Raw genomic sequence first — 23,345 nt, forward strand, 5'->3', positions numbered from 1 at the left:
TAAAAGCAAGGAAAGGAAATGCGAGGAAAGGTCGGATGTAAATGCAATAATTAGATAAATAAATACATTTCAGCTGCAGTATGTGGACCTCAGCCAACCTGCTGAGCTTTTCCAAAATAATAACAACAACAACAATAACAATAATAATAATAATAAAGAAGAAGACGAAGAAGTAGCAATATGATAGTAGTGGGGATGCTAGATTGTGAAGACAAAAGGTTGGATAGATTGAGGAGGGGGGTTAGTGCTTTTAGGCCTTGGGATGATCGTCAGAACTGATGACTTGGTTAGTTGGGGAATGAGAGTGGAGTGGAAGACAGATCAGCACACACAAACAGGTGTGCATGCGTTTGGGCATGTAGGAGGGAGGAAGCCCTCAACTGCTAGAGCATCTTGGAGAGATTAGAGGGCCGGAGTGTAGGTGGAAGAAAGGGAGGATGCTGATTTGGATTGTCTGGGCCAAAGGCAAGATCTGGGCGGCTTCACAAATAAGAATAATTTTTAAAAGGAAATGGCAATGAATCAGGAGCCAAGAAAGGCAGGCGGGCTGGCTGCCAGGAAGGAAGGAGGAAAGCAGCCTTTCCTTGCAGCCTTGCTTCTTTTGTTTCACAAAAACCCCTCTCCTTTCGTTAGGAGTAAGGGCGTCATCAGCAGTGGCAGTGCAAGGAGACAGGAGTCAGTGATAGTAATTCCCTCTTTTTCCTGGTAGCTCCACCCTCAGCCTTCTTTGGTGTCTGCCACGTGTTTTATAGGCAGATGCCTGTCTTTGGCATGCCTGAAAGATGCTCTGGTGCGTCAGCAAAAGTCCTCCCCTTTTGTTAGGAGCAAGGGGGAGGTGTCATCTGCAGTGGCAGTGGGGAGCAGACAGTGTCCAGGGAGTGAAGACTTTTTAAAAAAAATTAATAATTCATTTCTTTACTCTTTGCGGCTCCCTCTAGATTACTTTGTGGCCTCCCTGGGGGTCCCAGCCCCCAAGTTGGGAACCACTCCCCTTAATAGTAAAGTTCCAGTATGGAAGAAGCTGCAGAGCTGCATGCAGAAAACAAAGTTCTGAAGGAAGGCTGGAGCCACACACTTACTTGGGAGTAAGCTCTATTGAGCACAGTTAAGTCTTCTATAAAAAAAGGCATGTGATCATGAATACACAGGTCTTCCTATTCCCTGGTGAAACTGTTGCTCTTGTCATTGTATTTATAACCCACCCTTCACCAGAAGGCCCTGGGGCAGATCACAACAATATAAAATACAATATTTACAAAAGTTTAGAACAAATTCCATGCAAACTAGAGAGGGTCCTAAAATATATACCTCTCAAGTGTCAAAGGCCAGGGTGAAGAGAAGACTGTATCCATCACTGAAAGATATTCATGATCCATGGTAAGTGCTGAGCTTTTGAGGATCAGAAATAAATGTCACGTTCTATGGCCTGTGTTTTGCAGAGGGATTAGGCACACACAAGAAATTTAGGTTTGCACAATTAAACTGGATTATAAAGCATTCTGTCACCCTGGGGCCCCTCCAGGTGTCATTTTTGTTGTGCACTTACGATGATTTGTGCTCATGGTGGCATCAGACCGGTGTTACAAAATCCCGGTTTCAATACCATTTGCATGCGCAAACGTTTTGGGCTGGACATATTGCTTACAGGGCTAGCGCCCAAAGGTAGCCAGGTCAGGCCCTGGCTGAGAGCCCCTGAAGGGCCCCTCCTTAGGGTGGGAGGATAGCGCTCCTATTCCACGATCTGTGGTAGTGTCGATGTCCAACCCTGCCACAGTTTGCAGAGAGGGAGCTCCCAGGCATCCCCCCATACAGACTGTATGGGCTTCAATAAGTCCGCATGCACACCCCACCGACCTCCCAGTGTTGTGAATGCTGTGCTCACATGCCTGCCATCAACCAAGATGTTGACAGAGACTTCCCTAAGGGGCTGCCACCCCTGCCACCATCTTAGTTGATGGCAGACATGTGCACACATAGCATGCATGTGTGCCATCAACCAAGATGGTGGCAGGGATGTCAGCCCCATAGGGAAGCCCCCACCGCCATCTTGGTTGATGGTAGGCTTGCGTGCACAGCGTTCACATGAGGCGGCAGGAAAGGTAGGCAGGGCATGCGGGCAGGCGCTGCAGGTCTGGGGCAGGCTGGTGCCCAAGGGCCCAGTCATACCTGGTGCTGGCCCTGACTGCTTCATTTCCAGCCAGTTCAACTTCCTGTTGCAATCCTGTAACTTTTTATATCATAAATGTTCCAATTTATTTTTTTTGCCCCACCTTTCTTGCACTATAGTGCCCCCCCCGCCAGACAGCTATAATGCAGTAACATTGGGGAAGCATTGCAGAACAATGAATAAATCAGAATGATGTGTGGAAGGCCCAGTATAAATCCACACTAATGCCCTGTTATTGCATCAGTGCCATGTTGCAGAATACACCTCCATCCCCTCCCCCAACAGCAACAATACCACCACCACCAGTCTGGGGCGAACCCTAGAGTAACATATCTACTTTTAAAAAAATGGACTTTTTGCAATTTTGAAAGTGATGGCAAAATGCAGTGAAAAGTGTGGGACAAACAAATGATTGACAGGAAGACATAATCACTGTGTAAGCAAATCTGGTGAATTCAGGTTGAATGCTCATTATCATATAACCTTCCTGTAAACAAAATTGGAACAAATGTTAAAGAAAGACCATAAATAATTCAACCTCCATCTAAACCTTGTGCAAGCAAATCAGGATGAATGTTCGATAAAAGAATCTGAAAAACTGGCGGAGCCAAAGAAACATTGAGAGTCCACGAATCAACAGCCTGGCCCCACTCTTGTGTCTTTAACAGCAGCTTAATATGCAGAAACCAGCACTTTCTCACAGAGTGCAAGCTTCATCATGTGCTAATATCTACAGACAATGTCTGCTGTTACAGGCACAGTTACAGAGAACAGCTGGACTGACAAACGGTACTCCGGATACTGACAGCCTTTCCAGGGGAAAAGCCATGTCACGATGGACCTGCTATTAGAAACTGTTTGGTACAGCACTTTTTGCCCATGCAGCTACTTCAGAAGTTTTACGGTAGCCCTGTTAGTCACAGTACTGATGAGTATTAGTGAGGCCACAATAAGACGTTGTTTTGCACTGTACATAGCTAAGCATGTGACTAGGGAAGGGCACAGAGTGGATCTTGTGATAATAATTGGCAACCCTCAGCCCAGAGCCCCAGAGGTGTAGGAGTCTCTGCACCAACCTGAGGTGTCCTTCCTTTAGCAGGCAATAAAAAGCTTTTTAAAACCCTTTTCCCACTTCATTTGTACAAACACACGCAGAGGACAGCATGGATTGTGGTGTGATTGCCTCTAAAACAGTGCTGCTACTGATCAGCTTAATCTTTTGGGTAAGTAGATGGAAAGGTTATTATTCTTTTCTCATATTAATGATTCCTATGATCTATAACATGGTTCAGTGTAGCAAATAGGTTTATTGAGTTTATAAAGCTTGCTCCTGTGCAAATTTACTTTTTGGATGGTGGGGTGAAGAGGTCCTACTGCCTCCAACAGACCCAGCCCTTGAGTGAAGGTGCCTGAGATGGCACTTGGATTGTGACGATCGCGGTCTAAATCCTTGCTTGGACATGAAGCTTTCTAGTTAACGTGGATCACCTGTGCTCTTCCCAGCCTACCCTACCTTGCAGGGTTGTTCTGTGCCTAAATTGGGTGGTGGGCACACACTGTGTGTGTGCCACCTGAACACCTTGGAAGGATGAGCAGAATGCAAACATAAGAAAGAAAAATAACAGTTTTCAGCTGCGTTATAATGGTTCAGTGGCTGAGCACAATTTGTCAGATGAAGGGTCCAAGGTCACCACAGTGCAGTCATACACACAGTCCCTCAAAAGCAAATCCTACAGAGTCCACGGGGGGGGATACTTCAAAGAAATGGGGCATAGTTTTGTAGCCTCGATCTAGCACTGGGGCTACTTTACTTCAACCTTGGACTGCTGCCCTCAAGCTGAGCGTCGAGCCAGATCAGCCTTCCCCAACCTGGTGACCTCCAAAGATGTTGGGGTACATGACCCCAGCCAGGGAGGCTCTGTAGTCCAAAACATCTAGAGGGCAGCAGGTTAGGGAAGGCTGGTCTTCATGGACCAATGGTCTCTTCTGATATAAGGTGGCATCTAATGTGTTACGTTTGTTTTATATCAATCATGTATCACGAGCTCCTTTGGTCCACTGGGTTCTTTCTGCAACACAGGTAGCTGCCTTATACTGAGTCTGAGCGTTGATCTATCTAGTATTGTCTACACTGACTGGCAACATGCATCCCAGGGTTTCAGACAGGGGTCTCTTCCAGCCCTACCAGGAGATGCTGGGGACTGAACCTGGGAACGTCTGCATGCAAAGCAGATGTTCTCCTACAGAGCTGCAGCCCTTCTGAATCAAGGTCACTTGTATACCTATTTTTCTTGGTAGGAGAGGCACCAAGTTTGCCACCCAATAAACCTTTACTTATTTATTTATTTTATTTATTTAATTACATTTCTAGACCGCCCTATAGCAGAAAGCTCTCAGGGCGGTGTACAACAAATAAAATCACAATTAAAATATGAGCAAGTGTGAAAAATATAACATGATAAAAATCCGAAATAGAATTGCCATTGAGTTTATAAATTAAAATCCATATTAGGTTTAAAATTAAATTTAAAATGATTTAAAAAGCCTGGGCGAAAAGGTAGGTTTTTACCTGGCGCCGAAAAGATAACAAAGAAGGCGCCAGGCGTATCTCGTCTGGGAGGGCATTCCATAGTTCGGGGGCCACCACCGAGAAGGCCCTAGATCTAGTTGTTGATCTCCGGGCCTCTTTATGAGTTGGGACCCGGAGAAGGGCCTTCGACGTCGAGCGTAGTGAATGGGTAGGTACATAGTGAGAGAGGCGTTCCACCAGGTATTGCGGTCCGATGCCATTTAGGGCTTTATAGGTAAGAACCAACACTTTGAATCTGGCCCGGAAACATATCGGTAGCCAGTGCAGCTGCGCCAGGACAGGTGTTATATGGTCAAATTTCTTTGTCCCAGTGAGAACTCTGGCCGCAGCATTTTGCACTAGCTGAAGTTTCCGAACCGTCTTCACAGGTAGCCCCACGTAGAGTGCATTACAGTAGTCCAATCTAGAGGTTACCATAGCATGGATAACTGAGGCGAGATTCTCCCTGTCCAGATAGGGTCGTAGTTGGACTACCAGCCGAAGCTGGTAGAATGCATTCCGTGCCACCGAGGCTACCTGAGCCTCAAGTGACAGGAGCGGGTCTAATAAGACCCCCAAACCACGTACCTGCTCCTTTAGGGGGAGTGTAACCCCATCTAGGGCAGGTCGAACATCAACCATCTGGGCAGAGGGCCCTCCCACCAACAGCATCTCAGTCTTGTTAGGATTGAGTTTCAGTTTATTAGCTCTCATCCAGCCCATTATCGCAGCCAGGCAGCGGTCTAGTACATCAACAGCCTCACCTGACGAAGATGAAAAGGAGTAGTAGAGCTGCGTATCATCAGCATATTGCTGGAAACGCACTCCAAAACTCCTGATGACCTCACCCAGCGGCTTCATATAGATATTGAAAAGCATGGGGGACAGAACTGAACCCTGCGGGACTCCATATTGGAGTACCCAGGGACTCGAGTAATGTTCCCCCAGCATCACCTTCTGGAGACGATTCCCAAGATAGGAGCAGAGCCCTGTTTTAATTCAGTGGGACTTACTTCTGAGTAGGCATATATGGGATTATACTGTGAAGCTTTAATATAACTCTGTTGTTCAAGGTTCAAAAGCTGAGCTGGTAGACAAGAAAAAGTGGCAACACTTCCCCCTGCACCCCATCCCTCTGCTAACAAAGTTAATGTCCACAATACATTTAAGCAGGTTTGGAAAACCTTTGCTCCATCCCCACAGATGTTACTGGGCTCCAGCTCCCATCATCTAGAGTGGCAGTGGGCTCTCCGACACTGGAGGCCTTCAAGAGGCAGCTGGACAGCCATCTGTCGGCAATACTTTGATTTGGATTCCTGCATTGAGCAGGGGGTTGGACTCAAAGGCCTTATTGGCCCCTTCCAACTCTACTATTCTATGGTTCTATGATTCTATGATCTCTGACCATTGGCCATGCTGGCTGGGGTTGATGAGTCCAACAGCTTCCGGAGGGCCACAGGTTCCACAATCTCTGCATAATAAAATAGGGTTGCCACATGCATTTCCTGGCTGGCCTCCTGTGACTGTAACATATGTGGGGAAAGCAGAAACTCAGTAGGGGGAGTTTCTCTCCCTGCCCCCCCCTCCGCTGGCCTAATGCAGCTGCAGATATGAAAAAATCATTGTCTAGTTAACTCCTGGCTGTTTAAGGCACAGGATCTCAATAATAATAATATACTGTTGGCAACCCTACAACGTGAACACTTCTAATAAACTGAGCTATATTAAAGTATAAAACTGGGTATCCTGTTCTAGGTGGGGATTGAGATTAGATGAGCGCTCAGATCGCTCAGCACTGATTTTGGGAAAATTACAAAAACAATAACTTTTGGATGCTTTAAAACAGGCCTGGTGCCAGAGGGTGGCCAGGTTGGCCCCTGGTTGAGGGACCCTGCTGCCCAGGGGGCTCCATGAAAGGCCCTTTCTTAGGGTAGGAGAGTGGCACTCCCATTCTGTGATCTGCAGCAGCATTGGGTTCTGCAACCCAAATCTGCCACAAATTGTGGAGTGGGAGCTCCCAGGCACTCTCCTATACATGCAGCTCAGGCTTCAATAAGCCCTCATGCACGCACAACCTATCTCTCCTATCAGTGTACACACTGCGTGTGCTGTGTGTACATGCCTGCCATCACCCAAAATGGTGGCAGAAGCTTCCCTAAGGGGTTGATGCCCCTGCCGCCATCTCGGTTGATGGCAGGCATGCACGCTACATGCGCATGTAATGCACTCTGATGAGAGAGGTAGGTGGGTGTATGGGCAGGCTTATTAATGCCGTGCTGCCTGTATCAGGCTATGGTGCCACAGGCTCGGGGCTGGCTGGTGCCCAAGGGCCCAGTCATGCCTGGCACCGATCCTACTTTAAAATATATTGTGATGGGTTGTAGTCAATTAAGTCCTACTTAGAGTAAACCCATTTGCTAATGCTTCCCCCCCTACTGTGCAGTTACTGCCCTTGAATAGAATTTGATAAAGTTCCCCTTTTCTCAATGGCAAATTCAGCAGAAAGCATAATATTTAAAAAGATTTAACACAAGATAGAACTCAGATTGAGAGGTAGTTGACCTTCTGGTCTAAATTCTTAATGGGTCTAGTTGTGAGAGGGAGGGAAGGAGGGGTGGATGTTTTGTTTGTTGAATTTTTAGGATGGACTTCCTTGGGGTGCCATACCTGGTTCTTCCCCCCCCCATTTAATCCTTACAACAACTCTGAGTTAGGTTAGGCTGAGTGAGGTCACCCAGTGAGCTTCCTGGCAGAGTAGAAAATGAAACCGGGCTGTCTCCTAGCAGGACTCTAGCCACTACTCCACACTGGCTCTCTTGCTTTAGAATAGACTTGGAAATAGCTCAGCCTTTGCCAACCTGATGCCTTCCAGACAACTCGCATCAGCCCCCAGCCAGCTTGACAAAAGCTGTTTCCTTGGGCCCATAAATAGCTAACATTCCCTTCACAGGGAAAGGCTGTAGCTTGGTGGTTGTGCATGTGTTTTGCATGTAGAAGGTCCCAGGTTCAAATCTCCCACATCTTCAGGTAGGGCTGTGAAAGACCCTTGTCTGAAACCCCGGAGACCCACTGCCAATCTATGTAAATACTGACTTTGATGGACCAACAGTCTGACTTGTTACAAGGCTGTTTCCTACACATACGAGGACAGGCAAGATAGTCACTTGTGCGGACTAAGGATTGTCACTAATGTTAGTCATATTTAGAGGAGGCCCACTGAAACTGATGGAGATGTCTAACTTAGGTATATTAATTTCACTGGGGTCTACTGAGTAGAAGTTGGATGCAAACTAACTTACAAGACTTTGCAAAGTTTAGATTTGGAGTGACCAGATAAAAGGGAGCATTGGTTCCATTTCCTTTCATTGTTCATGTCAGAATAATGCTCCCAACAGTGAAGTTCAGCAGGTACAAAAACATATTACGCAAGGATGGGGAAAGCTGCACCCATTGAACTTTGCTCCTCAACGGGAACTATACAAGGGACAAGAGCTCTGGCCATGCACAGGAGCCTCTGTGTTTGGCTATCCCTGAAAGGTAGGACTTTACAAGCCAGAAAGGAGGTTATTGGAGTCTTGCAGTCTGTATGCGTGGTTGCAAGCAGTGGCCTTTAAAAAAAAGAGAAAAAGATAGCACGTGTTTGTGAGAGGTAATCATTAGTGCACAGATGTGCGCTAAACAAAAGGAAGCAAGGCTTGTGGTTGCCTTGCCAACTTCTATTTTTTGACTTGTCTTTAAACCACGGCAGTGGTGTGCAGTTGCTCATGCCCAAAACCGCAATCATGGCTGCAGCTTCTCAAGGTATTCAGAAAAAGTAGTTCAGCTCTGTCTGAGACCTTACCACTTCAGCCTATGAACCTGGCTGGGCCTTTAGTCTGCATCAGAGGCCCTGCTTGTTGGTTCACATGTATATTTACTTATTTCTTTCCTTTGGATTATATTCAACGTGGCGCCAAGGAGATATTTCCATCAGGGCTGATCTCCCCTCTCATGCAGTGTTTATTTATTTAATTCATTATTTGATTTATATCCCGCCCTTCCTCCTGGCAGGAGCCCAAGGCAGCAAACAAAAGCACAAGAAGACTTTAAAACATCATAAAAACAAACTTTAAAACACATTAAAACAAAACGTCTTTAAAAACGTTTCTTAAAAAAAAAGCTTTAAAAACACAATCTAAGATTAAAGACATTTTTTTAAAAGAAGGTTTAAGAACAGATTAAAAAGCAATTCTGACACAGACGCAGACTGGGATAGGTCTCAGCTTAAAAGGCTTGTTGAAAGAGGAAGGTCTTCAACAGGTGCTGAAAAGGTAACAGATGGCTCCTGCCTAATATTTAAGGGGAGGGAATTCCACAGGGTAGGTGCTGCCACACTAAAGGTCCATTTCCTATGTTGTGCAGAACGGACCTCCTGAACTTCTGGGGTTCTCCCAAGCCTCTGGAGCAGATTTGGAGAGTGCAGGTAGGGGAAAGCCCATTGCGCTAGCGGGAATCCTTTCACTGGCTTCCACTAGCACAATGTGTTAGTTCTCCATTTAGAAAACTTATAAACCACTTGCTCAAAAATGCTTTTCCAGACTTCTTGGTTGGGAGGCTCCAACTAATTTTTTAAATTACATTTATATCCCACCTTTCCTCCAAGGGGCTCAAGGTGGCGTATGTGTTTCTCTTCCCTCTTCCCATTTTATCCTCACAACAACCCTGTGAGGTAGGTTAGGCTGAAAGATGTTGACTGGCCCAAGGTCACCCAGCAAGCTTCCTGTTGGCGTGGGGATTTGAGCCCCGGTCTCCTGAATTCTAATCCAGCCTTCTAACCACTATGCCACACTGACTGTAGTTGGAGAATGCCCAAATACAGCATGATCCCCATCAATTGAAAGTAGAGCGCTAAGGACATTGGGAGATACTTTTTCTCTGAAAAACGGCAACTGTGAAATCCTTATTTTTGTTTCCTCACATCCCAAAAGCAGCACTCAGCAAAGTCGAGCTGGGCAATTCTAATACTCTGATGTCATGTGTTAGGATGTGTGTTTTCCCCCCAACTACACATTACCAAGGGAACAGGAGGCTGTACTGCCCATGCCTCTCCTTAAAACATTCAATTTGGGTTTTAGCCATGAATCTCTCTCAACCTTAGACTCCTCTCTCAGCCTAACCTACCTCGCAGGGTTGTTGTGAGGAGAAAAATGTGCCAGGCACACCATGTACTGTGCCCTCACCTCTTAGGAGGAAGGACAGGGTTAAAATATAATTATTCCATAATAATCTTAGTAGCAGCAACAACAAAGAGGGCTGGGACACCTTAAATAATAATTTAATGTCTACCTTGTTGGGTAAGCTGTGACGGATTACAGTCTACTTTGTCAGAGGCATGAAGTGCCCTCATAAATTGGTAGGGGTGTGAGAGTGAGAGAGATCAAAAGAGACCTTCTGCAGGGGAACTTAACTATGCTGCTTAGTTTGTTTTTCTTGTGGCGTGCTTCTGAGGTGAGGAGCTCTTATGTGGCAGGAGCACCCGAGGGCCCAGCAGTTGCCTGCTATGAAGTTGGTGTGTATGTGTGAGGAAGAGGGTTGGCCTAGCATTCAGGATGCTTCCTGCGACCCACGTCCTCTCCAGCAGCTCACAGCGTCAGCTTCCCAGTGTTCTGCCAGGCCCTAACAGAGGCTGGACTAGTATTGGTTGTTTTCCTGGTTGAGATAAATCAGATCTGGACATCTCTCTGTCGTCATCAGAACACTGGGTTGTGTTGTGTGGTTGCTTCCCCCTCCCGCCCCTCCCCGCAACTGGTTTCAATTAAAACTGCAGAGAAGTAGGAACAGAAGGATCCGTTGATTTTGGTTCTCTCGTTTTCTCATTTTTCCAGTCTTAAATTCAGTTCCTCACCTTCTGGCAACCGTTTGTGATTTTTTTTTTTTAAAAAAATGCTCATCAGATAGATGCACAAGATTGGACTAAGTTGTGGAATAGGCCAGCATAAGATCCACCGGCAACTCAAGTTAGGGAACAAATGCTTAAACTGGCATATCGCTGGTGATCTACACAGTCACAGCTATCTAGAATATTCCCTTTTATGGCTGCATGTTGTTGGAGAGGCTGCCGTGACTGGGGAAATTATTTTCATATGTGGTGATCTTGTCCACAACATCTGGAGGGCCAAAGGTTCCCCACACCTGTTCTGAAGGATCTTAACTGAGATTGGCCACGTTGAGAGCCAATCTTGTAGCTGAAAAGCATAGGATAAATATAATCAATGAAATCAAATAATAGAGAGAAAAGGGAATGGGGAGAGCTTTGGCACATGTGACCCTGTATGAGTTATAAACTATGAAGCTAGGCTTGTTTTTCAGGGCTAACTTATGGGAGAGTGATTGGGCTGACTGTTTGCTTAGAGGTCTGAAGTGTACTTGTGGAAAAAATGTATTAGGCGTTTGAGTAATTTTCCAGTCATGTGGTGGTGGGAAGTTCCATAAAGTTTCTCAAAAGAGCAAAAGTACAAGTGGCTGCATTCATACCAGACATTTATTCCACTATTATTCCACTTTAAACAGTCATGGCTTCCCTCAAATAATCCTGGGAATTGCAGTTTGTGAAGGGTACTGAAACCTGTTAGAAGATTCCTGTTCCCCTCACAGAGCTACAATTCTCAAGAGGTTTCTGGGAAGAGGAAATGAAAGTTAAACCACAATGGCAAATTGTAGCTCTGTGAGGAGAATATGGGTCTCTTAACAACTCTCAGCACCCTTCACAAACTACACTTCCCAGGATTCTTTGGGGGAAGCCATGACTGTTTGAAGTGGAATAATAGTGGAATAAATGGCTGGTGTGAATGTGGCCACTAGTGCTAGAGTAGAGAGAACCTAAGAAGAACTCTGCTGGATCAGAGCAATGGCCCATCTAGTCCCACATCCTATTTCCCACTGTGGGTAATCTGTTGGACTAAGACCTGTGAGACCAGGATTCAAATCCCCACTCAGCCATGAAGCTCTCTGGGTGTAGTTGGGCCAGTCACTGCCTCTTGGCCTAACCTACCTCACAGGGCTGTTGTGGGAATTAAAAGAGGAGGGAGAGAACCATGTACTCCACCGTGACTCCTTGGAGAAGAAGTGGGATATAAATAATAACAACAACAACAACAACAACAACAACAACAACAACAATAATACCGTATAGATGTCCCCACCCCAGAACCGGAGATCCCTGCATCAGTTGCCTGGGTTTCTGATCACCTCTCAGACCCCTCTTCATCTCCCACAGGGGCAGAGGAGATGGCGACCCAGGCAACAACTATAGGGTCATTGACAAAACACCCAGCTAGCTGCTTGGGAGGCTACTCAGGGCACTGGAAGGGAGAAGCACCTGCCTGGATCAAGCCCAGGCAGGGGCAGAAGCAGCAGTGCCTATATAATCTCCCAGGCTGAGCTGCATCGTTGCCAAAGCAACAGCTCTCTTCCAAGCTCCAGGCCTACAGAAATGGACAGTAGTACCATCAAAAGGTTATAGAAAGAAAGTCAGAATTAACAATGGGGAGCTGACAATTTGACACCTAAGCACAGTGACCAGAACAATACAACTTCCTATACTGGTGCATGGTAACCTTCTGGTCATGGGTTATATGACTGGCCAGCTCACCCCACTATTTAGACAGACTAATCTAAGTGCCATCTGCACTATGCATTTAAAGCAGTATTGCACCACTTCAAACAGTTAGGGCTGTCCCCAAAGAATCCTGGGAACTGTAGTTTGTTAATGGCGCTGAGAGTTGTTAGGAGACCCCTATTCCCCTCACAGAGCTTTCCAGAGTTCTCTGGGAAGAGGGGTTGACTGTTAGAACACTCTAGGAATTGTAGCTCTGTGAGGGGAATAGGGTCTCCCTAACAACTCCCAGAACCCGTCACGTACTAAAGTTCCGAGGATTCTTTGAGGGAAGCTATGATTGTTTAAAGTGGCATAATACTTTTTAAAATGTATCGTGGAGATAGTGCCCTAGCAGATCAGTTCTCTGTGACTACATTGTATATGATAATTTGCTTCTGACCACTGAAGAAGGCTAATTGTTATTTATGTATCATCTGCAATTTTACTCATTTTGACTACATTTTCATATTCTTCATTGGATTAGTTTCTCATCTTCCCATAATAAAAGGATTTTACACTTTTCTTCTCTCCCAATTTAGTCTTTGGGTTTAGTTAAAACTATATAATGATACTGGTCACAGATAGCTCATATGAAAACCTTTTGCTCTGCATTGTGTAGATTCAATAAAACCTATCTAGGTTACTGAATGTGCAGGACTGAGCTGTACAGTAATTAATGGTCTTGTTTGCTGCCCAGGGCAAGTGTCATCAAGGGCATGTAATTAAGGTTGGAAATAACTTGTTTGTTGATTTCTACCTGCCTGTAAATAGGGTTGTAACCCTACACAGAGTCCTACATATAATGTTCCCAGATAAAAAACTCTCAGTTATAGGCCCTGGGCCCTGTTGCTCGATCAATCTTAAGAAGGCTCTTTACAGAACTCTAGTGTGGCTGGCTCCCTGTGGAAACTAAGGCAATTCTCTGGATTTTCTGAAATTACCTAGGAGTTTCTGGAACATGCAATACTGCTTGCATTGGGATGACCTTGTCATCTCCCAGTGAGGGCAGCAAAAACTCTGACTGGTCCTGATCATTCTGAGCAGAGCGAGCAGCCATATATTGCCTGCATTCATAACCAGAATCCTGGGGCCACCACCTCCAGCTTTGTGCATGTTGTCCTAATGTCTAAGATTTCATACCACTTTTTTGCAAATTTGAAGTGTCTTTCTTACACAGGCAGCAACATTTGCAGGGAAGATCAGGACCAGTTTTTCAGCTCCAGGCAGGCAGGCTTAAGTCTGCCATTTTTATTGCCAATAGTCTGGTCCAGATGTACATTCTGATCACGTGTGCATACACTCATGCAGGATTTTAGGTTTCCATTTCAAAGCAGCTTTTGCACAGGTGCTCTTCATTAGCTGTTGTTACGCAGGTAGCTGCTGAATTCATTTGTGCATACATTCAAGCTGGGCAAAGTTTGTAGTTAACATTCTTTGAGTTGAATCTTTTTTTGTTTGTTTGTTTGTTTCACCCCACTTACAACATAATTGCACACAAACAACTCCATCTGTTGTCTGTAACACCTTGATATAGCATTCAGGCTCCACACAGGTATACTAGCAACTGATTTATTAACAGAGGTTTTGTGCAGTTTTCTGGCAGGATTGCTAACGCAGACCTGCGGCAGAAGTTCTCTTGTTCTGCTTGTGGGTTTCCCATAGGCATTCTGGTTGGCCGCTGTGCCAACTGAATGATGGACTAGGTAGGTCTTTGGTCTGATCCAGCAGGGCTCTTACATTATTTTCTCTATTAATTCCCTGTCAAGAGGCACAGCCAGATAGGGGCTGAAGGCAGGCAGCCTAGAAGCAATAGAGATTGCAGAATATTACTGGTTAACATAAGGATGTAAGATAGGTGTGGGGAACCTTTGGCCCTCCAGATGTTGCTCCCAACTCCCATCAACCTGCAGAAGCATGGCTAATGGCCAGTGTTGATGAGAGTTGAAGTTCAGCAACAGCTGGAGGGCCAAAAGGTCTCCACACCTGATGTAAGGAGAGTCCTGCTGGATCATATCAAAAGTCCATGTTCGGCATCCTATCTCCCACAAACAAATGCCCTTGGGAAGTAGAGTCTTGAAGGCAGTAGTTTTCTCTATGTTCACTCCTCATCAGATCATATTTAGTTGCATACTGTGCCTGAACATGGAGGCTCCATGTAACCATCTTGACTAATATACCCATTGATCGACCTCTCCTCCTATATGGCCTGAAGATAAGTAAGTCTGGATCTGGTAAGTGCCTGGATGGGTGACCTCCTAGGAACTCCGTGTACACTGTCTTGGGTTCTAGAACAGAAGAAAGGTGGGATATAAATGTTAGAAAATTAATAAATAAAATGTCTAATCCCCTTTTAAAAATATCTAATATTTGGTGCCTCCACACAGTTGGTATTTTGTGGGAGGGATTCAAGCACATATGGGGATTTCAGTTTTGTGCAATTAAAGTGGAGAAAAGTGTTCTATAGCCGTAGCCCAACACATCCACTTAAAGAACCAGACTTTTTTGCGGTTTGGAAAGTTACAGGAAAATGCACTTAAAAGTGTGGGATGAACAAATGTCTAACAGGAAGATGAATAAACACCCTACAGGCAAATCAGGACAAATGTAAGATGAGTGCTCATTGTCATATATAAATCAGAACAAATCCTCAACAAAGACGGGATGTAATCTTATCTCTGCATAAGCTTTGTGCAAAGCAAATCAGGATGAATGCTCAATAAACAGGTTGTCTGGAGGAGCCCTTAGTAGCAACCACCACATTTTAGGGCAGAAAAATCCCACAGATTATACCTGTACATTGTATAAAGAAGTAGTTTATTTTGTCTGCCCCAAACCTACAGCAAATCGCTTTTGTTGGATGACTCCAAGCTCTAATATTATATATGAGGGAGAAACGTCTCTAGATTGCTAAGGTTAGGCTAAATAGTGCCCATGGTCACAATTCAAAGAGGCACATCATAAGAAACTGAGGACTAGAACCAGAATCTTAGGTCTGTGGTTGTGGTAGCCAAGGGAATGTTCAGGGCCTGAATTCCTGTCTTACCCAGTAAAGAAGTTGTTCTCCAGTATGTCAACAAACCCAGGGATCAGAACATCCTGTAGAAGTGAGAGACTGGGATCCAGCGCTTCCTAGGCCACAGATAGGGAACCCTTTTCACCCCAAGAGCTAAATTCCCTTCTAAGAAACCTTCTGGAGGCTGCATTCCAGTGGTGGGCATGAGCAGAGGCAAAAGTAGACAGAATAATTGGTGCAACTGTTCCCTTTCTACTGTAGGCTACATTCCGGCCACGAAAAAAGTCAGCAGTTTGTAGTTGCACACCCCTATCCATCCTCCCCACCCCCAGGCAAGCAAGAGGCGTTAGTTCAGTTCAGGCAAACACACTGGAGTGAGTGAGTGTGGCCTAGGAGTCTTGAGGGCCACTTAGAGGGGCCTGGAGGGCCACAGTCAACCCTGGGGCCTCAGGTTCCCAGTTCCTGCCCTAGAGATTGGAGGAGGGGGGGCAACTTGCTAAGGCCTCTTAACTTTCATCTGGCTGCCTGATCTGGCTGAGTACAGTGAAAATTTATATAATAACTTCTCCAACATCCTACATATATTCCTTTGAGGGTTTGATGCAGCATATCTTGTTCTTTTCTATGAGCAATTTCTGTTTGCTTTGCACTTCAAGTTGTTTGCTGCCACTGTGGAAACACTAACGGTAGGTTTTAGTTTTAGAATACCAGTGGGTGGAAACCACAGTGGGGGGAGAGTGCTCTTGCGCTCAGGTCCTGCTTGTGGGCTTCCCACAGGCATCTGACTGGACACTGTGAGAACAGGATGCTGGACTAGATGGGCCACTGGCCTGACACAGCAGGGCTCTTTTTAAGAGTTTGCTGTAAATTGAGTTACATCAGTTGCCTGCACTGAGGTGTTGTTGCTTATTAGGAGTTTCTTCCGTAGACAGATGGATCTGGGAACTAAAAAGCCCCAAAGCACTTCTGGTACATTCACTTTATTGAGTTTCATCTTGAGACTGAGAAAGCGCTGTCTATTTTGCACTTGAAAATCCAATATATTTCTGCATGAATGCGGAGCTCCATAACTAGATTTCCACTGAGAGTTAAACTAGATTTTTGTGACATTTTGGCTGGGCAGGTGCTTCTAGCTTCTGCCATATTCTGATTAGGATGCTTCCCAGCACTGTTTATTGAGCATTGATATTGATTTGTTTGCTGAGAGATTAGATGGCAACTATTTAATGAGCATTCATTCTGATTTGTTTGCAGGGTGGTTAAAGTTGTCACATCCACACCATACATTTAACACACATTTAAATGGCTTCCCCCAAAGAATCTGGGAACTGTAGGTTTCCCCTGGCAGAACTACAATTCCCAGCGCCCTTTACAAACTTTAGTTCCCACAGTTCTTTGGAGGAAGCTTTGTGCTTTCAATGTATGGTGTGCTGATGCGGTTGCATCAAAACTAGTGTTGTCCCACACTTTCCAGGGCATTTCCCCCTCACTTCCTTATCCCAAAAAGTCTAACCTTTTGTGGTTTGTCGTACAAGATCTCTCAATCAACTGTAGCTGCGCAAACTGCATTTTTGGATATATGATTAGCTTCCACTCAAAAATTGTAAAAGTCTGGAAGCCCCCTTTATGTCTGGTGAATTCCTGAGAGCCATGGTTGATTGGGCTTACATCTACTAACTGTAAGAGGTAGATGTAGCAGTTGCAAGAATTGGGGGCAACTTCCTTTTAGAAGAAGAAAAAAACAACCCTTTTGCCTTTCATATATCTGTAAGTGATTGTGTGAATTCAACAATGCTTGGCATTATAATTAGGCTGTGGATAGTTTATACATTTCACAGAATCAAAATGGACATATTAGGGAAAATAGCATACAAAAACGTATTGGGAAAACTGCAAAAATGTGTATAAGTTAAAACTGGATACAAAAATGTGTTTATTAGGAGAAATTCGCACTAACATGTTGACATACTTTCATGATGATTTTAAAAATTGCTGTGGAAATATGAAAATCTGAATTTAAGACTGGAAAAATAAGAAACTTAAAGAACCAACGTTGTCAGATTCTTCCATCCCTATCTGTGACCTGCAAGCTATTGTTGGACTCCAACTCCCATCAGTCCTGGACAGTTGGAGTTGGAGTCCTCCAGTCTCTAGAGTGCCACAGGTACTCCATCCCAGGTGAACCAATGGACAAGGTGCAAGAGAGGCCAATTAAAATAAATGAGATTATTGACATTTGACTTCAGTGAATAGTGAAAGGACGTAAAGTGGTATTTCTTGCCGCTTTTTCCTTCATTAATCATTTGAAACTGATGCACTCAGTTGGCTTCTTATAACAACATATGCGGAAAGTTGCCCGCACCTTACTCTGAAAGGTTTCAGTTGAAGTCCTTATACTGCTGGGTAAATGGCATCTTGGTTTTGAGCCAGGGTGCTTGAACAAGAGGCTGCTAGGGTTGCCTAATTGAAAGAGGGCAGGTCTTACGTCCTTTTCAGGCCTTTGGAATGTGAACTCTAAGGTTAATCTGATCTGTACGACCAGTGTTGCCAACTGTTCTCATTAAGCCCCTTAATATAAAGATGCTGTATTCTAAGTGTGGGAAATGTGGAGTGCACTTAGGTGTAGAGCAGAAGAAGTATTTGTTTAGAGTGAGATGCTTTTGTGTAAGAAAGTTTTCCCTGAGATGCGACCCAGTCATTCATGAAATATTAACTCTACACCTGTAGGAATGGTTTCAATTATTTTTAGAATTTGTATTTTAACTTGCTTTGATGGGCTCAGGCTGAAAAGTGGTTTATAAATCTGTAAAATAATAAATAAATAATATTTGCCGCCCTGGGCTCCTACTGGGAGGAAGGGCAGAATATCAATCAATCGATTGATGGATGGATGGAAGGATTGGTAAAGAGATCTGCCAAAAGTATTGAAGACTCTGGGAGTTAAACCAATAGCCTGATTGATTGCTTGATTGATTGAATGAATGAATGAATGATTGATAAAGAGATCTGCCTAAAGTATTGAGGATTGTGGGAGTTAAACCAACAGCCCATAAGGTGAACACCAGGCCAAGGTCAAGGTGTTACTATTGGTATATAAAGCCCTTAACAGCTTGGGAAAGTTTTCTCACAGACCGCCTTACCCCATATGTGCCCACTAGACCACTTCAGTCTCTGGAATTGGCCCTGTTACAGGTGCCCCATATTACTTGTTGTGCACTTGTAAGAAATTGTTCTTTTTGTGTGGCAGCACCTACTCATTGGAACTCCCTGCCTATTGATATCAGGCAAGCACCTTCACTGTATTATTTTCAATGCCTGTGGGAGTCGCAAGGGGAAGTGTTTCTCTCTTTAGTTCTTTGCAAACTATGTGATCCCCTTCTCCAGCACTGGATTGTATTCACACACACACACACACAAAATCCAACAAAGGAGCATGACAATCCCTCCCCAACAATGCTACCTTTCTGCCAGCACAGATCTAAGAAACTCATTCCATTGATTGCCATGGACTTTCCCTCCAATGTAAATGTGTACAGAAAGTGGGGTGGAAATGCTTTTATTTCCCCTTTTTAAAAAAGTACAGGGAAGAACTGGGAAATTTACAGGTGTGTTTGTGTCTTTAGAAATCTTTTGGGAAGCTAAATTTGATAAAACAGAGGAGCAACTAAACAGTCTCTGCCTATGTTTAAAAGAATGAGCCACAAAACACAACCGTATGCATATCTCTACTTAGAAGTCAGCATTGTTGAGTTTAATGGGATTTACTCCAAGGTTTCTTGGAATCGGATTGCAGCCTGTGTTGCTCTTAAGCGCTGGGAAGTTCAGGCTCGCTAGGCAGAAGAGGATGCAGTTACGCTTTTAATAATATGACAAATTAATATCCTGATCTGCATCACATGAATCTGCTTCATCATGTTCCTCATGGTTTGGCTTGGCGCATAGAGAAATTATTCCGAAGAAATTAGTCTTTATATATATATATATATTGTATTTGCAAATGGATTTGCATGCTGAAGTGTTCAAGCATGATTGCCTTTTTTAAAAATGTGTTCTGCTGTATTCTGCCAGTTTTTAGGGCAGGTAAACAGAACCAATAAATTGAATCACTTGCTAGTGTGTGGTGCAGTAGTTGAATTGCAGCCATTTTCTTCTGCTGGCACCCATGGGTTGTGGCTTCAAATCCCACCCTCTATCTGATTGATTTAAGTCTAATTGTAATCACACAAGATGAAAGTCAATGATGTATGGGTGCCTCCAGGCTGTCAATATTTTGCAGGAGAGGTTCAAGCACATGACCAGACTTTAGGAGTGCACATTTGAAGTGTACCAAAGGGCTCTGATGTCCTAGGGCTCATCCATACTTCGGTCTAATCTAAGCCCTTTGTGCCTCTATTAAATCTCCCTCTTCCATATGACGTTGGCCTCTAATCACTGCCTTCCCGCTTTTCCCTCCCTTGATCTGCAGTTTTTCATACCAGCTATACTGAGAATAGGAGAGAAACAGTGATTACAAAGAGTTGCTGAGGAAGGATGCCAGCTGCATTATCTTGCATTTTCTCCTCCTTCCACTCCCCCTGCTTCTGTTGGGTTCCCATTGGCTTCCTCACCTCTCTCCCTTCTGATCTGAGCCAATCTGTGACACAGTAAGATGAAAAGGAGGGAAGGGGAGTTTGTAAACAAAAAAGGACATACCTACAAAAATGGACGAGGAAAAAGTTTGATTTGAGTACAAAGAAAGTGTAAAACAATCAGGTTTAGATTACCAGTAGACAATTCCAGTAAGGAAAATGTGGATTTTTCGTATGGTCCGGATGACCTCCAAGTGCAACCAGTCCACTAAAAAAACAACAGCTGGTGCTTTGCAGTTAGGTAAATGATAGGGAAAATGCAATGAAAAGTGTAGGATAAATGAATGATTAATGGGAAGACATATAAACACCTCATGTACAAATCAGGATGAATGTTCATTGTAATGCAACCTCCCCACAAACAAATCAAAACAAATGGATATGTGCCTCATCGTATCTACATTTAAAACAGTATTATACCTTTTTAAACAGTCATGGCTTCCCCCTCCAAAGAATCCTGGGAACTGTAGTTTGTTAAGGATGGTGAGAGTTGTTAGGGGACCCCTATTCCATTCACAGAGCTACAATTCTCAAGAGTATTTTAACAATCAACCCCTCTTACCAGGGAACTCTGGGAATGCAACAAGAGCTAATTGTTGCTTACCCACTGTAACTTATAGAAGAACAGCCTTTGCCAGGTCTTTCAGTCCCAGCTGTTCCAGCAAGAATCTTTCCAAGGAACTCTTGATTAAACAACGTATTTTTCAGAAGGACTTTTTCCACAATTGCTGTAATGATCAACTGCAGTTTCAGAATGAGATGCCTTTTTAAAATCAGAAGCATGACAAATGTTGGTCTTATGTCTGGTGTACTTTATTTGCGGATAGAATGTTTTTGAGCAAGACCAGGAACTTAGCACTGTGGCGCAATTAATAAGACTACTGAATTCTTTGTTTAGTTAGCATCTTTGTTGTAAAGAACTCCCAAAAAGAACAGATGTCACAGTTTTCCTAGAAGACCCATTCCATCTGTTCTAGGCTGGCCCTACCATTAGGCAGCATGAGATCATGTGCTCAGGTAGCAAATGCTGGGGGGTGGAAGCAGCCACCTGTCTATATCCTTCTGTTGGAGGTAGAGATGGAGGAGAAATTTGATTCAGTTTGCATTCCAAAATGGATCTACGAAATTCGCACTTTCCAAAACATTATGAGAACCAAAGTGCAGCCATCCTTTGAAATTAGCACATAATCTGAATTTTGCAATGCAAAAAGAATGTTTTAAAAATGCATATATTAGGTGAAAGTGTGCACAAAAATGAATATATTAGTGAAAATAACAAAAATGCATTGTATTAAGAGGAACTGCTTGCAAAAATGTGTACATCGGTCAAAGCTATATACAAAAATGTGTTTATTAGGAGAAATTCACACTGAAGTGCTGAAGAATTTTCATGTGGGTTTTTTTTCCAAGTGGCAAATTGCTGCCCAAAATGCGGAGAACTGAAATTAATATTGTAAAAATTAGAAACTGAGAGAACCCGAAACTGACAGATCCGTCCAGACCTAGTTGAAGGACAGGGTTGTGTGTGTCACATGACTTGTCCTACACCCCCTATATTTCCATTGGCCAGTTTTGAAATAATATTCAGCTGCCACTCCAGTTGGTTTCTGTACATGGAATGATGGAGGGGCCATCTTGTCCTTCACTTGAGGCAGCAAAAACTCTTCAGCTGAGTCTCCCATCTGTTGGCAAATAATCTTTGGTGGTCTCCCCACTGGAATTACCCCAGCAGCAGAAAGGAAATACCCACAGTGCCCTCAGCAGCACCACCATTACTACAGCTTTTAGGGGATTTCTGTGGGAAGTTTAGACCTTAACAGACTACTGCACAGGAGTTTGTTAAGAGGCTATTTGGATTGCAACAATTAATGATAGTGCCACAAGCACCAAAATATTTCCCTCAAACACATCATGGCCATGATAATAGAATCATAGAATTGTAGAGTTGGAAGGGGCCTATAAGGCCATCTCTTGCAGCTCAATGCAGGAGTCCAAATTAAAGCATACCTGACAGGTGCCTCTTGAATGCCTCCAGTGTTGGAGAGCATTATTGTACCACTCTAATAATTAGGAGGTTTTTCTTGATGCTCAGTCAAACTCTGGCTTCCTGTAACTTGAGCCCATTATCACAATGGTGTGAGGGGTGTCCAGGCTACTCTCATTCCCCAAGTGCATTTGGTAAAAGGCACAAACTCATTCTGGAGAGTTTGCGATAATTCCCCACACATACATACCAGGCTGGGGTCTGGGCTAAAGGAAGGGCTCACTTAGAAACAAACATAGTGTTGTATATTTTCCTGGGAAAAAAGAGGTCCCACAGACTGCACTACAGGGGTTTCTTTAGGACAGCCTTCCCCCCCCCCAAACTGGTACACTCCAGATGTTTTGGACTATAACTTCCATTGTCTCTCACTCTTGGCCATGCTGGTTGGAGCTGATGGGAGTTGTAGTCCAACAACCTATGGGAGGCACGAAGCTGGGGAAAGGCTAGTTTGGAAACATATGGACCATTGGGGAAGGGCCACAGCTCAGTGGTAGAGCACCTGTTTTGCATGCCGACAGTCCCAGGTTCCATCCCCGTCACTCCAGGTAGGGCTGGGAGACAGCCCTGCCTGAAATCCTGGGGAGCCACTGCCAATCAATGTAGGGAGTACCGAGCTAGATAGACTAATGATCTGACTCAGGGTAAGGCAGCTTCCTATGTTCTTATGGTCAGTCTAGTTCACTATCGTCTACACCAGGAATGGGAAACCTGTGGCTCTCTGGAGAATAAGCATTGCATGCAGAAGGTCCCAGGTATGTCCAGTCCCTGGTAAGTCCAGGTAAGGGTGGGAAAGACCACTGCATGAAACACAGGAGAGCCACAGTCAGCGTAGACCTGGGATAGGGAACCTGTGGCTGTAGAGTCCCCGGCCATTGGCCATGCTGGGGCATATGGGAGTCCAGCCACATCCACAGGGCCACAGGTTCCCCATTCTGGTCGACATTGATTGGCCTGTGGCCAGGCCAACCCCAGACATTCTGGGGCCCTTGTGCATCAACTTGCCCTGGGCCCCGGTGTGTGTGTGTGTGTGTGAGCGCCCCCCCACCTACCTGTCTCCTGTCTTTTAGTATTGCCATTAACCAAGATGGTGACCATAGTTTTCCTAAGGCGATGAAGCCTGCACCACCATCTTGGTTGATGGCACGCGTGCATGCTACGCACACACATCTCTGCCATCAACCAAGATGGCGGCAGGGGCTTCAGCACCTTAGGGAAACCTCGGCCGCCATCTTCATTAAAGGCAATGCTAAAAGGCAGGAGACAGGTAGGTGGGGCAAGGGAATGGCGG

General features: G+C 44.6%; 1 protein-coding gene across 1 annotated transcript in view; it reads left to right on the forward strand.

Moving 5' to 3' along the window:
• Positions 1–3,143: 3,143 nt before the first annotated feature.
• Positions 3,144–23,345, forward strand: part of LOC133379350 (tetraspanin-36-like) — a 33,530-nt gene continuing 13,328 nt past the window's right edge. The window contains exon 1 of the mRNA XM_061614463.1: positions 3,144–3,390. Coding sequence (XP_061470447.1) covers positions 3,331–3,390 — 60 coding nt within the window. The 5' untranslated portion in view covers positions 3,144–3,330. The remainder of the gene's footprint in view (positions 3,391–23,345) is intronic.

The sequence above is a fragment of the Rhineura floridana genome, chromosome 1, assembly GCF_030035675.1.
Source record: "Rhineura floridana isolate rRhiFlo1 chromosome 1, rRhiFlo1.hap2, whole genome shotgun sequence".
Classification (NCBI taxonomy): domain Eukaryota; kingdom Metazoa; phylum Chordata; class Lepidosauria; order Squamata; family Rhineuridae; genus Rhineura; species Rhineura floridana.